General features: G+C 58.7%; 1 protein-coding gene across 1 annotated transcript; it reads right to left on the reverse strand.

The window, feature by feature from the left end:
- Positions 1-7250: 7250 nt before the first annotated feature.
- Positions 7251-12050, reverse strand: MONBRDRAFT_2753 (uncharacterized protein; the record flags this gene model as incomplete). The annotated part of the gene is made up of 3 exons (XM_001743876.1): positions 7251-7403; positions 7545-7844; positions 11778-12050. Coding segments are annotated over 3 exons (726 nt in total), but the record flags the coding sequence as incomplete, so codon positions are not given.
- Positions 12051-13855: the final 1805 nt, after the last annotated feature.

The following is a 13855-nucleotide window of genomic DNA, read 5'->3' on the forward strand; positions in this document are numbered from 1 at the left end:
GCCTGAGCCATTGTGTCGTTAAGCACCTGGATGGCTGCTCCGAGCGTGGTATGCACGCCTTGGGCAACAGTGACATTATCCACCACAATCTGCACCAACGAAGCGTTGGCCAGCACTTGCCAAACGGAGCCATTGTTGGGCAAGCTCAGCTCATACAGCACTGAGATGCAAGCATCGAGCGGGCGCCAAGCGCGCTGAGCAGCAAATGTGGTAAAGACATCGTCACGAAGCGTGCAGACGCCCAATGAATCCAGAAGATCATGGCATTGGCTGAGGTCACGATCACAGGGCCCGCAAGGCGCAAGCACATCGGCGGGCCCGTTAGAGCCAGAGCATGACGCCAACATGGTCTGCAGAGTTGAGCATGAACGATCAAGACCAAACGCGCAGATATCTTGAGCGCAAACACTGGCGGCATCCACGGCCGTAACCGAGCACGAAGCAAAGTCAACGTCAGCAAGGAGGCTCAAGCATGTTTCGGCAGCATCTGCAGCCAAAGAGCCCGTGCACGTCTCGCTACTCAAATTGCGCGGTGGGCACAGGTTGCCATCCAAACAAGCACCACACAGGTGGGCAGTCGTGGCACCCGTCACCGTCACAGCTTCGGGCGCAACAACGAGCGTGATTGCATCGAACAAATTGATGAGAACTTCGCCTTCGGAAAGATGGACCCAGCCAGCATTTGCGAGACTGGTCAGGCCTCGAGAGAGCGGGGCACCATTGAGGTGGGCGGTGAGGTTAGCCGCCACCAAGAGGTGCATGTTGACCATCTCAAACAGCAAGGCACCATCCCGTTCTGGACGGGTGATGTTGAAGCGATCAGCGCTCGCATCGTCGGCACACAGCGAAAGTACACCAACGCCGCCTGCAAGACAATCCGTATCGATAATGCGCGAGGCAATCAGAGATGAGCCAAGGTACGAGCCCTCGATGCGGCACTCAAGCGCGTCGGCACAGGTGTTTTCGTCGCTGCAATCGGCACATGAAGGAGCTGTCACTTGAAGAGCCGAGTCATGGCTGGCACAGGCCAAAGCATACGCATTCAAGGCGCGGCACCCCATGCCACCCGCACAATGGTCAAAGCGACAGGAGGTTGCGAATTCGCCCACAGGTACGTTTGCAAAGCACGCAGCCAGAGGGCTCGTTGCGGAAGACAGCGCCGCACAAGGTCCCTGACCATCGAAACACGGCGGCTCAATGGGCTTGTCTACCGTGAGAGTGCACGATTCGGATTGCGCGGGAAGCACTCCGGTGCCCCAAGAGTTTACAACACTGAGGCGTGCAGCCGTCCAGGTGCTGTTGTACTCAAAAGCACGGCAGAAGCCGTCCATATTCGCAAGGCTGGCAGATGTTGCACTAACCATGACGCGGCCGTCAGGCGCGAGCACCACTTGCATTTCATAAGCCGGCAGATAGACCACGGCTGAGAGGTTGACACGCATCACAGCCATTTCCAAGGTTGTGACGGGCATGTCCACAGGCGTGTCATCCAGGAGCAAAATGCCCTCGGACATGGCTAGGCGCTGGTTATTGATGATCACACCAGCGGCCATTTGCGGGTCGTCGGAACGCACCACGGCGTGAACCTCCATCGCATCATCATAGAGCATGCGGAGCGGGCACATGCCTGGGTAATGCACGTGCTCGCCATTGGTCAGACGAACCATGCCAGCTCCAAACGTCTGGCATGTCTGCTGGTTGTCGGCGCACATGGCCGACGTCGAGCAGACATTGCAGTCGAACACAACCGACTCAAAATCCATGTGCCCGGCACCGATGCATGCACGCTCAAAGGCCTGCGTCACACCGCAGGCCGGTTCGATTGTTCGAGCTTGACACACCGAGGCCATGCAAGCCAGATAGAAAGCGGTACCATTGACGTCATTATCGCAACTTGCATAGTCAGTCAAGATGCGCTGGCAAGCACCTGCTGCCTCGGCAGCGCGCGCGGGATTGCTGCACGTTGGCACAATGACATCCAAGCCAGTACACGTGTCATCAAACACTTCTTCGGCCAAAGTATGGCCTTGAACTTGAAGGTCACTGTCATCCATGATCTCCGCACACATGCCGGATGAGGCACTGGCCAAGCTGGGGTGCACGTAGACCTCAAGACCAAGTTCGCTGGCAGTCAGCAAGACGAGGCCCTGATATAGGACGGCTTGCACCGACGCACCCACCACGCCAATGGCGTGATCACTGGACAACACCAGCGAGGCCACCGTCACAGGTTCAGATCCCACAGAAGCTTGACCCAGGTCATCAAAATCGATGGCTGGGCTGCCTGCCATATCAAGATGGTAGAGGGACCAGCAGGCTCCTGCGTAGCACGGACCCAGGTAGCCGCTCAATTCGAGAGCCACGGGAACGTTTAGCACGGTCTGGTTCAGCGACAGCAAGGGCACACCACACCGTCCAGTCAAACTCACAAGCGCGCCAGAGAGTTGTCGAATGTGTGACGATGGGAATACGGCGCAGCTCGAGTACGGGCCGTCATACACAATTGTGCGAGGCACGGGCGCATCACCATCTGCAACACAGCGGCCCATGACACCGTACGAGGCCTCACAGTAACCGCGCGAGACCTGTCCGATGAGGGTGAAGAGTTTGCCAGAGCTGGTGATGGTGAGCTTGAGTGAGTCGGGACCGCGCAGGATGTAGTTGTTGCTTGACTCACGCTCAAGCGTGTAGCCGGAGACAATGGTTGTGTTGCCCGAGGCAAACGCCGCCGCCGCAGCCTGGTCCCCGTCAGTGCCGACAAGCGACACGACAAGGGTCGAAGTGGCAACATCGATGGTGAACTCGAGAACACGACTGCCAATGCTCACCCGAACGTAGTTGGCACACGACGCCGTGGCTTGCGGGCAGCGCACCTGTTCGGTCAAGACGGAGAAGTACTGGTTGGGCGACAGCGTAATGATGTAGCGGCCCTGCGAGCTAAACTTCTTTTGCTCGCCCAGCAAGTTGGCGTAGTAACCCTGCCCAAACATGGTCCACGTGTAGAGCACAGCCGTATCGCGTGACACGGTGAGTACACTGCAGTCATCGCCCGAGTAGCCTGAGGTGCAGACACTGCAATCAAGAGCACCCTGGAAGCGAGGCTCGCAGACGCAATTTCCACTTGCTTCCAAGCATTCACCGTGGCCGGAGCAGGGCTCCACGGCCCCACCACGACAAGCATCGGCACACTCATCACCATAATACCCATCGTGGCAAGTGCATGTGGAAGCGACGGAATCGGGCTCGCCCATGAAGCAACGCAAGTTGCAGTCAGTACCGTAGTAGATTGGGAAGATGACCGAGCCCTGAGTGTAGTGGTGGCAGAGGGGCGCAAGCGGCCAACTGGCTGTGGTGGGCACGAGGTCATCACAAACATCCGAGTAGACAATGGTTGCAATCATGCCGGGGTTCAATTTCGCCGCCAATGACACATCTTTGAGGCACATGTCACGGAAGAACTGGCGAATGGACGGTCCCATTGCGGAGCAAGCGGCGATGTGAGGCTGCGACTCGTTGAAGGCTGAACTGCAGAGCGCTTCGGCAGTCGAGCGCAGCGAGGTGCTGGACCACGTGGTGGTGTACAGCTCTTCTGTAGAAAGGTCTACCACGGTCAGCTCAAGCGTGCTGAAGGACCACTTGGGAGCGCGATACTCGGAGCTCGAAGGTAGGTACAAGCAGGGCGCATCGTATTCGCTATCTTCGCATGTAAAGGGGCTGATGCGGTCGCGCACGTATTCACCTTGGCCAGCATTGAAGTTCCAGTATGCGATGAGACCATTTGAGTCCAGGCTAGGCGCGGTCGACCAGAGCTCGAGCAACTCGGTCTGGTCGAGAGCGTAGTTCCACAGATGGGCCTCGTCAATGCTGCCGACAAATGGCACTGAAGCACTGTAGCGGCTAGGTTCGGTGGCCACGCCCAACTGACCGAAGGACAGGGCACCACCGGGCATGAACGGATTGCCCGTGAGAATGAGACTTTGAGAAGCAAATTCAGGCTGAACAGAGCCATCGGCCTGAGGCACACCAACGCTGCCCATAACGTAAACGGTGAGCGTGCCAGATTGCAGGTCGCTCGATGGGCGCCAGATCAGTACCACTTGGTTCCAATCGCCGACCTGCAGCTCGAGATCGAGCGGGGTCAGCCGCGAGTTCCACAACACATGCAAGCGATGCGCCTCAGGGTGTGTGCAGTCTGCGTCCTCCGCCGGGCACTCCGGTTCACCTACAATCGCAAAGACGCTTCGCGTGGCGTAGGACACAATAGGACCACCGTAGGATTCAGCCTGTACGTAGAAGTCCAGCGTGATGGCCTGCTCACCAAAAATGTACAGAGCCTTGGAAGTGCATGCGGTGTTGTTGAAGCTGAGAGCGTAGAGCGACCCCAGCAATTCACGCTGCTCTCCATAGTTGCCGTAGTCGTACAAGACTGCAAAGTGGGATGCAAGGCGATTAACTCGATAGCGTGGAACGACGAGCTCATGGATGTTCTGCTGAGTCATATTGGTCGTGTAAAGATTGGAGACTGGAATGTCCGTGAGATAGTGCGTCGCGTTGATGGCAAAGTCGTTCGTGGGATCGCTGTCGCAATTGCCAAGAAGGCCATCAACTGTATTGCAGAGTTGTGAGGAAATGCGGAAGGCCACCGAAAGCATGCGACCCACAATACGCACGTGGAGGCGCGTTTGGGCGGTACGGATCGAGTATGCCTCAGAATCCACCTGTTTGAGGGTCGAGCCATCGAAGCTATGTGCGTCCAGCTGTCCCTCCGAACCGATGGGCAGCGGCTCGCCATCGAGGAACACCAGTGGTGCGGCATTGACCACGTACGGCGCGCGAACCACCAAGACGTGGGCGGCCGTAGCATACGACACAGCTACGAGGCAGAAGGCCCGGGCACCGCAAGGGTTCAGACGTGCCTGAATCGTCAGGGTCGAACTCTCGTACAAAAGCAACTCGTCGGCGCCCGCGAAGGAAAATCCAGCACCGTCAAAGGTTGTAAAGCGCCCGTATCCGCTGGCCGTGAAGACGCGATATTCAGAGGCAGGGATTTCAGTCGTGGCGACACCGCAATCGTGGCCAATCCAGCCATCCGCACAAGCCGAACATGACGTGCGGTAAGGGGCCAAGGTCGAATTGTGCTGAACCGGGATGCGGTGATTGGGGTAAGTGTAGTCAAAGCCGACACGGTCTGAAACTTGCGATGGGCTGCCGTCGAAGTCTTGTGTATCATCGCCACTCCACTTGAGCTCACAAACACACTCACCAGTGGTGGTGTCGCAATAGCCGTGACCACTGCAGGCCAAGCCATTGGGACCAACGGGGCAAGCGAAGTCGCAAGTTGGACCCCAGAAGCCCTCAAGGCATTGGCAAACCATCGGCTCACCGTTGCTTCCACCAGCCCTGGTAGTTGTCGTTGTCGTTGTCGTTGTCGTTGTGGTGGTGGTGGACGAGGAGACGCCCGGGCCGTTCTGGACGTCATCGTCAACATCCAGCTCGTTACGGTCATCTGCCTCATCGCAAGGCACCAACGCGACGAGGGCAGAGCTGAGGTCCACGCTCCGGTCGTAATAGTTGGAGTTCGGGTTGTTGAGAACCCAAGTGATGCGATCACCGTGGCCAATGTTCACGCTGAAGACGTTATGCACACGTCCAGGCATGAAGGCAGTCGGTTGGCCTAGATCGGACGCGGTTCGAGATGTGCTGGTTGTGGAGCTAGACGAGGCGATAAACGGCGAACGTTGGTAATCGGAGAGGGTTGGCATAAAGCGGTTGAAAGCGCCGATCGCAATGCTAACAGACACTTCGTTCACATTCTCGTAGCCGAGCCAGACCTGGATGCCACTGGTCAGATTGCGGACGCACTCGACATGCGGTACAACGGGCAAGTAGTCCACACGTTCACTGACAACGCTGTCGACGTTCTCATCATCCTCGACAGACGCCGTGGAGCCGGCGTTTGAAGCCAACGAGGCGGGCACGAGTTCGCCCTGACCGGCCTTGCAGCGCACCCCACAACCCTCATCGCCGTAATCATCGTGGCAGGTCGCACACGAGGGGTATTCCCAGCCCTCCTGGCAGATTGTGCAGCCTTCTCCTTCCCAATGACCGTTCACGCTGTCATCATAGCACCGACAGATGGCACCGTTAGGAACGGTGGCATACCCATGCTCGCAATACACGGAGCAGTCGTGTGTCGCCCAACCAATATAGTTGCGCTGACACACGGAGCAGCCGGTACCCGCGTAACGCGTGGCACACAGGGAGCAGTCGCTACCAGCAAACGAGTTATTGCACACGCAGGCCGGAACGCCGGTTGTTGCGGAGATGGCACAGACACCACGGCCCGAGCACGTCGGGGTGCCTGGGCAAACAAGATCCTCGCACGCCTCGCCCGTGTAGCCTGGGTCACATCGACAGACCGGCCCAGAAGCACGATCCACGCAGCTGCCACGATTGTTGCAATCTGGCTCCCCGGGGCAGTCGACCTGACCACACAGGGGGCCCTTGCGTCCTTCACGACAGATGCACTGCCGGTTGGACAGATCAATGCCGAGCCCAGGAAGCGGGGAGATGGCGTTGTCGTCATCCTCCACAGCACTATCCTCAACCGACAAGCGCAGAGTCAAGTCGGCCAGGCGCTGCAGCGCACATAAATCTGGAACTGTGATGACTGCACCGGTGACGTTGTTCTCAAACACGTACACACCAACGGCCAGCCAGGCTTGCTCACCGGCAACAAGACCAACGGTACCGTTGCTGGCTGCAAGCTGCACCGCCACGCCATCACACATGGTGGCCGCAGCCCGACACACGTCCGTGTCACGCGCCACCACCCCGTTGAAGGCAAAAGCAGAACCATCGTACGTCAAGCGGGGTGAGACATGTGGCCACAGGGCCAGGACAGGCGTTGGTTGCGTGGTCGTAGTGGCGCTCGGGGTGGTGCTTGATGTGCTCGCGGGCGTGGAGCCAGTGGCCGTGGTCGCGCTTCCGGCTGTCGTTGTCGTAGTGGAGCTGACCGCAGGAGTTGGCGCTTGAGCCGCATACTCAGCAATCATGGTGGCAAGGAGGGGCGAGCATACATCGGCTGCATCAGGAATAGTACAATTGGGGCCACTCCAGCCCGCTGCACAGCCCCCACAGGTCGGGCCGACAATGTTGTCGTTGAAGCAATAGCAAGTGGCTTCGGCTTCGGTACCGTTGCGGGCGCAGAGACCGCGATTGTGACAATCGTCGCTGCAAACAAATGTGGCACAATTGTCACCCGCAAAGCCAGGCTCGCATTCACAGTGGGGAAGGTCATCTCCGTTGTCCCAGACACACGTGCCATGCGCCGAGCAATTGTTTGCACAGTCAAACTCGGTGCAGAATGTGCCAGTCCAACCAGCAGCGCAGCCGCAGGTACCCTCACCGCCACATTCGACATCGCAGTTAGTGCCGCTGAAGCACGGGTCACAGACACAGATGCCTGAATCCATTGGAACTTGGTTGCCATTGACACAGGGTTGGTCACATGACGTACCCATCCAGCCCTTGGAACAGTTGACGCAGATGGGGCGGCTGTAGGCCTCATCTGGATCGCAGTCTCCGCGTGCATTGCAATCAGGTTCGCCGGGGCAGTCGGGCGTGTTGCAATCAACCCCACGCCAGCCAGGATCACAACGACAAACCTGTTCCTCCGGATTGCAAGTACCGTGGCCCGAGCAAGATTCGCCGACGCCCGGGCAGCCACGGATACCACAGCGCTCGCCCCACCAGGCTGTGTCACACTCACAGCCACCGTTGACGCAGGTGCCATGGTTGGAACATTCGCGCGTGCACGACGGGCCATCAAAGCAGATGGCGGGCTCACATTCGCAAATGCCAGAGTTCATAGGGAATTGCGTGCCGTTGACGCAAGGAAGTTCGCAACCGGGACCCATCCATCCTGCCTCACAATTGATGCAAGAGGGCGGGTCGTAGAGTCCGGTACACGTGCCACGACCCAGACAGTCAGGCTCGCCGAAGCAGTCAGGCACTGAACAATTAGCAGCCTTCCATCCGGCATCACACGTGCAGTTCTGCGTGCCAATGTCGCACACACCATGGCCCGAGCAAGGAAGGTCGATGCCGGGGCAGGAGCGTACTTCACAGAATTCTCCAAAGAAGCCTGTTTCGGCCGAGTTACAATCGCAATAGTTGCCCGTTGAGGAATACTTACAGATGCCCTGATCTGAGCAAGTTGTGTTGCAAATATCTCCCGACACACAATCATCGCAGACGCAGATGCCCGAGTTCATGGGATACTGCACGCCGTGCACACAAGGAATATCGCACGCGGCACCCATCCAGCCCTCGATGCAATTGATGCATGTGGGCGCGCCTAGCTCCTCATCAAAGATGCACTCGCCACGTCCATTGCAGTCTCGCTCACAATCGGGAAGGTGGCAACCACGCCCCTTCCAATTGAGATCGCACTCACACTCAAAGGCGTCGTTACAAGTGCCGTGATCAGAGCAAGCAATGCCTCCGAGACCCGGGCAAGTTTGATTAGAGCAATCGCTCCCGGTCCAGCCAGAAGACTCATCATACGGGTCCATGTTGCACTCGCATGCACCATCAACACACGTGCCGTGGTTTGAACAAATGAGGTTGCAGGATACACCTGACCAGCAACCCGTGTCACACTGGCACTCGCCTGAAAAGGGCGCACGCTCGACACCATGAAGGCACAAAAGCTCACAAGCGGCACCAATGTAGCTGCCGCTGCAATTGACGCACCAGGGTTCATCGTCGGTGGAGACATCGCATACGCCGCGGTCATTGCAATCATCTGCGCACAGCGGGATCTCGCATCCTGTGCCGTTGAAGCCAGGGTCACAGACACAAGTCTCGGTGGCCAAGTTGCACACGCCACGCCCGCTGCACTCCACATCAATGCCCGGACAGCGCTTCTCGCGACAGTACACGTCGTATTCAACCAGCTCGTTCGGTGGACAGTCACACGTTCCTTCAAGCGAACATGAGCCAATGCCGTTGCACAGGGTGTCACAAGTATCGCCGTGGTAACACGAGAGACATTCGCACTCGTTGGCTTCCTCGGTGCTCTCGACGCCATGCACACAAGGCACCTGGCATTCCAAGCCGACATAGCCAGCGTCGCAGTCAAAACAGCGAACGCGTGCTTGAGCTTCGCCCGGCGTGAACATGCCACATACGCCACGGTCATTACAGTCGTTGGGGCAAACGGGAACCGAGCAATCCTCCATCTCAAAGCCAGAATCACAGAAGCATTCGCGCGTAGCTTCATTGCACTCGCCATTGCCTGAGCACGCCAGGTAGGCGGAAGCGGGCACCGTCAGCTGGGTGATCGAGCGATTCACGACGTAGACAGCATCCGAGCCAGGGCAGCCTTGCTCTTCGCAGCCGGAACCGTGCCAACCATTACTGTAATCACACACGCACTGTTGTGTCGCTTCGTTGCAAGTACCATGGTTGTTGCAGACCACGTCACACGAAGCCCCTGTGTAGCAGGGGTCACACTCGCATTCAAACGAATCCAGGGAGAAGTTGCCATTGACGCACGGCAGTTCGCACGCCACGCCCGTAAAGTCGGGATGACAGGCACAGAGACCTCCCTCGAGACAGTCACCATTGCCGTTGCATGGTGGATCGCCCGGACACACGGGCTCAGAGCAATTGGCTCCGGCAAAGCCGTTATCACACGTGCACACGCCAGTCGCGCTGTTGCACACGCCGTTGTCGCTACATGTTGGGGAGCCAGGGCAGGAGGCGACATTGCAGGCCGAACCAGACCACGAGTCACCGGGAACAGCGGTGCGACAGACGCACTCGCCATTGACGATGACACCATGGTCATCGCACTCAACGTCACACGACACGCCCGTGTATTGCGGCTCGCAGACACACAGACCTGATCGCAGGGGCGTCTCGACCCCGTGCACGCAAGGCACCGAACAAGAGGGGGACAAGTAGCCGGCATCACAAACGCAATAGGCTTGACCGTCCTCCCAGTCGCCGTAGCACTCGCCATTGCCCGAGCAGTTTCTGGGGCAATCAGGAATGTGGCACCCAATGCCTGCCCAGGAGGGAAGGCAATCACATTCGCCCAAGGCATTGCAGTCGCCGTGACCCGAGCACTCTGCACCCGCGACCTTGGTTGGGCAGCCCTCAATCTCGCAGCTAGCGCCTGAGCGGCCACTCTCAAAAGTGCACTCGCAAACTCCACCGACAATGCTTCCAAAACCGGAGCACTCGATATCGCACGAGGCTGAGGTCCAGCCCGGATCACAGATGCAGATGCCCGAGTTGGGCGGAGATTGCGTTCCATGCACGCATCGTTCCGAACAGGCAGCTCCCATGAAAACACCGATGCAGTCAACGCAGGTGGGGTCCGTTTCGTTCTCCCACTTGCACGTGCCCTGGCTGTTGCAGTTGGGCACGCCGGGACAGTCGGGGGTTTCGCAGCCGACGCCCTGCCAGCCGTTGAAACACTCACAAACGCCGCCCGAGCACTCGCCGTTGCCACTGCATGACTGACCCTCTTGCATGCGCCTGTAATCGGTGAAGCCACAGACGCCATCGTATGCACCCTCGGCGCAAGGGCCGTTACCGGGGCAACCGGGCACGTCGCACAGCTCGCCCCAGAATCCCTTCTCGTAATCGCAGGCACAAAACACGACGCCCTGATCGGACGTGCGGATTTTACCGTTGCCCGAGCATTCAGCATCACAGCTCTCGCCACTCCAACCCGTTTCACACAAGCAGAAACCTGAGTTGACGGGTGTTTCCACGCCGTGAACGCAGGGTGTGTTGCAGTCACGTCCCATCCAACCTGCATCGCAGTTTTGACAAATGGGTTCCTCGAGCGTGTAGTTACAGAAGCCACGGCCATAGCAGTCAGGCTCGCCGGGGCAGTCCGGACTCTCACAGCCAGGACCACGCCACCCGGGGTTGCAGTCACAGACAGCCAACTCCGAGTTGCAGATACCGCGGCCAGAGCAAGACTCACCGTAAGCCATGCGTTCGGCGCCAGAGAGATCACAAATGCCCGGCGCACTGGTATTAAAAAGGCACGCGCCGTTGCCAGGGCAGCCAGGCTCGTCGCACAATTCACCCCAGAAGCCTTGCAGGTAGTTGCAGATGCACTGGTCGCCCTCGATGATGCCAGCGCCACTGCATTGGACATTGCAACTCTCCGAGGTCCATCCAGGCTCACAAACGCAGTTGATAGAGTCCTTGGGCGTTTCGATACCATGAGTGCAGGGCGTGCCGCAATCCAAACCCATCCAGCCCTCATCGCAGTTAACGCAACGGACAAGAGGTGCGTAGGTGTCAGGATCGCAGGTGCCACGGAAGTGACAGTTGTTGAGACAATCGGGAACGCTGCAGGCCACACCAACCCAGCCGGGGTCACAGGTGCACTCGGCATTCTCCGAGTTGCACTCACCATGGCCGGAGCAGTCTTCATCGGTAATAGTAGGGCAACCGGGAATCTCGCAGAAGGTGCCCTGACGACCCGAATAAAAGTCGCAAACGCACTCTCCCGTGTCATCGTCAATCGTGCCGTAGCCCGAGCATTCACGATTACATCCTTCGCCGGCCCAACCAGGCTCACAGACACAAATGCCCGAGAGCGCGGGTTCCTCCACCCCGTGGAGACAAATGGAGCCACAATCGGCACCCATCCATCCCTCGGTACAGTTGACACAGCGGGGGAAGAAGAAGTTCTCACCATCACAGTCACCGCGTCCATTGCAATCATGCGGGCAGGAGACAACGCTGCAGTCATCCCCACTCCAGCCGACCCCACAGACACACTCATGCAAGTAGCTGTTGCAGGCGCCGTGACCATTGCAGGCACCGTCCTCGCCGGGGCAGATGGGACTCTGGCAAAGGTCACCACCCCAGTCGTCGTCGCATTCGCACACCTCCGCGGTACACACGCCGTGCCCAGAGCACGATTCGTCGCACAATACACCGTGGAAGCAGGGTGCGCATTCGCACTTGCCATCGGGGTTGCATTCGCCGTTTCCACTGCATTCTTCTGCGCACGTCGAGCCAGTAAAGCAGTCGTCGCAGATGCAAGTGCCGTGCGGTGAACACACGCCGTTGCCGTTGCAGGTGGAGTTGGAATCGCATTCATACTCGCAGGTGTAGCCGACCCAGCCAGGTTCGCAAACGCACATGCCGTTGGGGCCCATCGCACCGTGGAGGCCGCAATCGCCCACAAACATACATGCAGGGCCAGCCCAGCCGCTGTCACAAGTGCATGTACCTGTGCCAGCGTTCCAAGAACCGTGGTTACCACACACGGTCTCAAAACACAAGGTGCCGTTCTCGGCACGGGAGGAAGCTGGGGTATCGCCACCAACGGCAACGGGGTTTACGCGGAAGTCTTGGTTCGTCAGATGATGCGAAATCAGTGCGGCACGACCGCCGCCGCCGCCGCCGCCGCCATGGGAACTGCCGATGCCAACGAACCTGTCGCCATCACCGCCGGCGATGTTGACGATGCCATGGCCCTCCAGGTAAGGTGCCTCGAGGTAGGCTGAGCCACCAGAACCACCGCCGTCTCCAGAGTCGCCACCGTCCGCGCCAATAACAGAGATTGTGCCCTCAAACTCGAGAAGTTCGCCAGAAAGCAGGTTGAAGAGGCCACCACCATTTCCGCCAGAGAGATTGCTTGAGGAATCATCATCGGTACCCTCCGAACCCACCGTGATGGGCGCACAGGCTGAGCCGTACACATAGCCGTTGTCAACGAGAGGATTGGTAAAACCTCCATGGCGACCGCGACCGCCGTGAGAAGCGCCGTCCCTGATGCTGCGCGTCGAGCCCGGGCCCGCTTGACTGGACCAGCCGTTGTAATCGGCCTCAAGGGTGGCCGAACGGTCGATACGAGCGCGGCGAACCCAAATTGAAGTTTGCGAGCCATGAATGGCCGCCGATCCTTGCACCTGCAAGCTATCAGCGGCCAAGAGACCACCCACGTTGGAACTCGTTAGCTCACCAATGAATGAGTTGGACATGGTCAAGCTTGAGCCAGATGCGAGCGTCAGGGAGTGGAGCAGCAGCTTGTTACCGCGTGCTGCATACTCTGCCGGCGTACAAACAGCGTTGGTGCGACAGCGAGTCGTACCGCCACTCACGATCAGCGTTGCGCTTGGCAATACAAATACATCGATGGCGCCGAGATAGCCCTGAAGGGTGAGAGACCGAGGAATATACAGGGCAGGCGGGACCTCCAGCACGCCCCCGGTTTGTATGATGACCGAGGCAGCCAGGGAGGTACTGGCATCAGTGACGCCTCCAACAACTACGGTGGTGCTTCCAATCCGCAAGGTGCCAGTCAAGTCACCCTCCAATTTACCCAGAGTCAAGGATGTGGTGGGAGATGCCACGTTGACCACGGCAGAGCGCAGCAAGATGAGCTGATCAATGGCGATGTTTGTGCCCTGAAGTTGGGAAGCAGGGGCACTTGAGCCGCGCTCCTGGTTATCAAAGATGGCCCGGCGGTACGTATCGAAATCATGAACGTACTCGATGAACACAGTGCCCATGCCGCCGTGCTGAGCCGATGCGCCACTGCTACGGGCACCACCCAGCGACTCGACGACGCCGTGGAATTGGAAATCGCCTTCGGATATGTACAACCCGACACGACCACCGCTGCCACCACCGCTGCCACCATAATTGTCATCGTTAGCGCCGCGACCGCCGTTTGCGGTCACCGTGCCGTGCCCAGCAAACTCAAGGCATTCGATGCGGATGGAGCCACCGCTGCCGCCACCACCCATGGTGGCGTCTGCGCCTCGTGCGGTAATGTTGCCGTCCACAAAGAAGCGACTGCCAACAC

Source organism: Monosiga brevicollis, genomic scaffold (genome assembly GCF_000002865.3).
Source record: "Monosiga brevicollis MX1 MONBRscaffold_4 genomic scaffold, whole genome shotgun sequence".
Classification (NCBI taxonomy): domain Eukaryota; class Choanoflagellata; order Craspedida; family Salpingoecidae; genus Monosiga; species Monosiga brevicollis.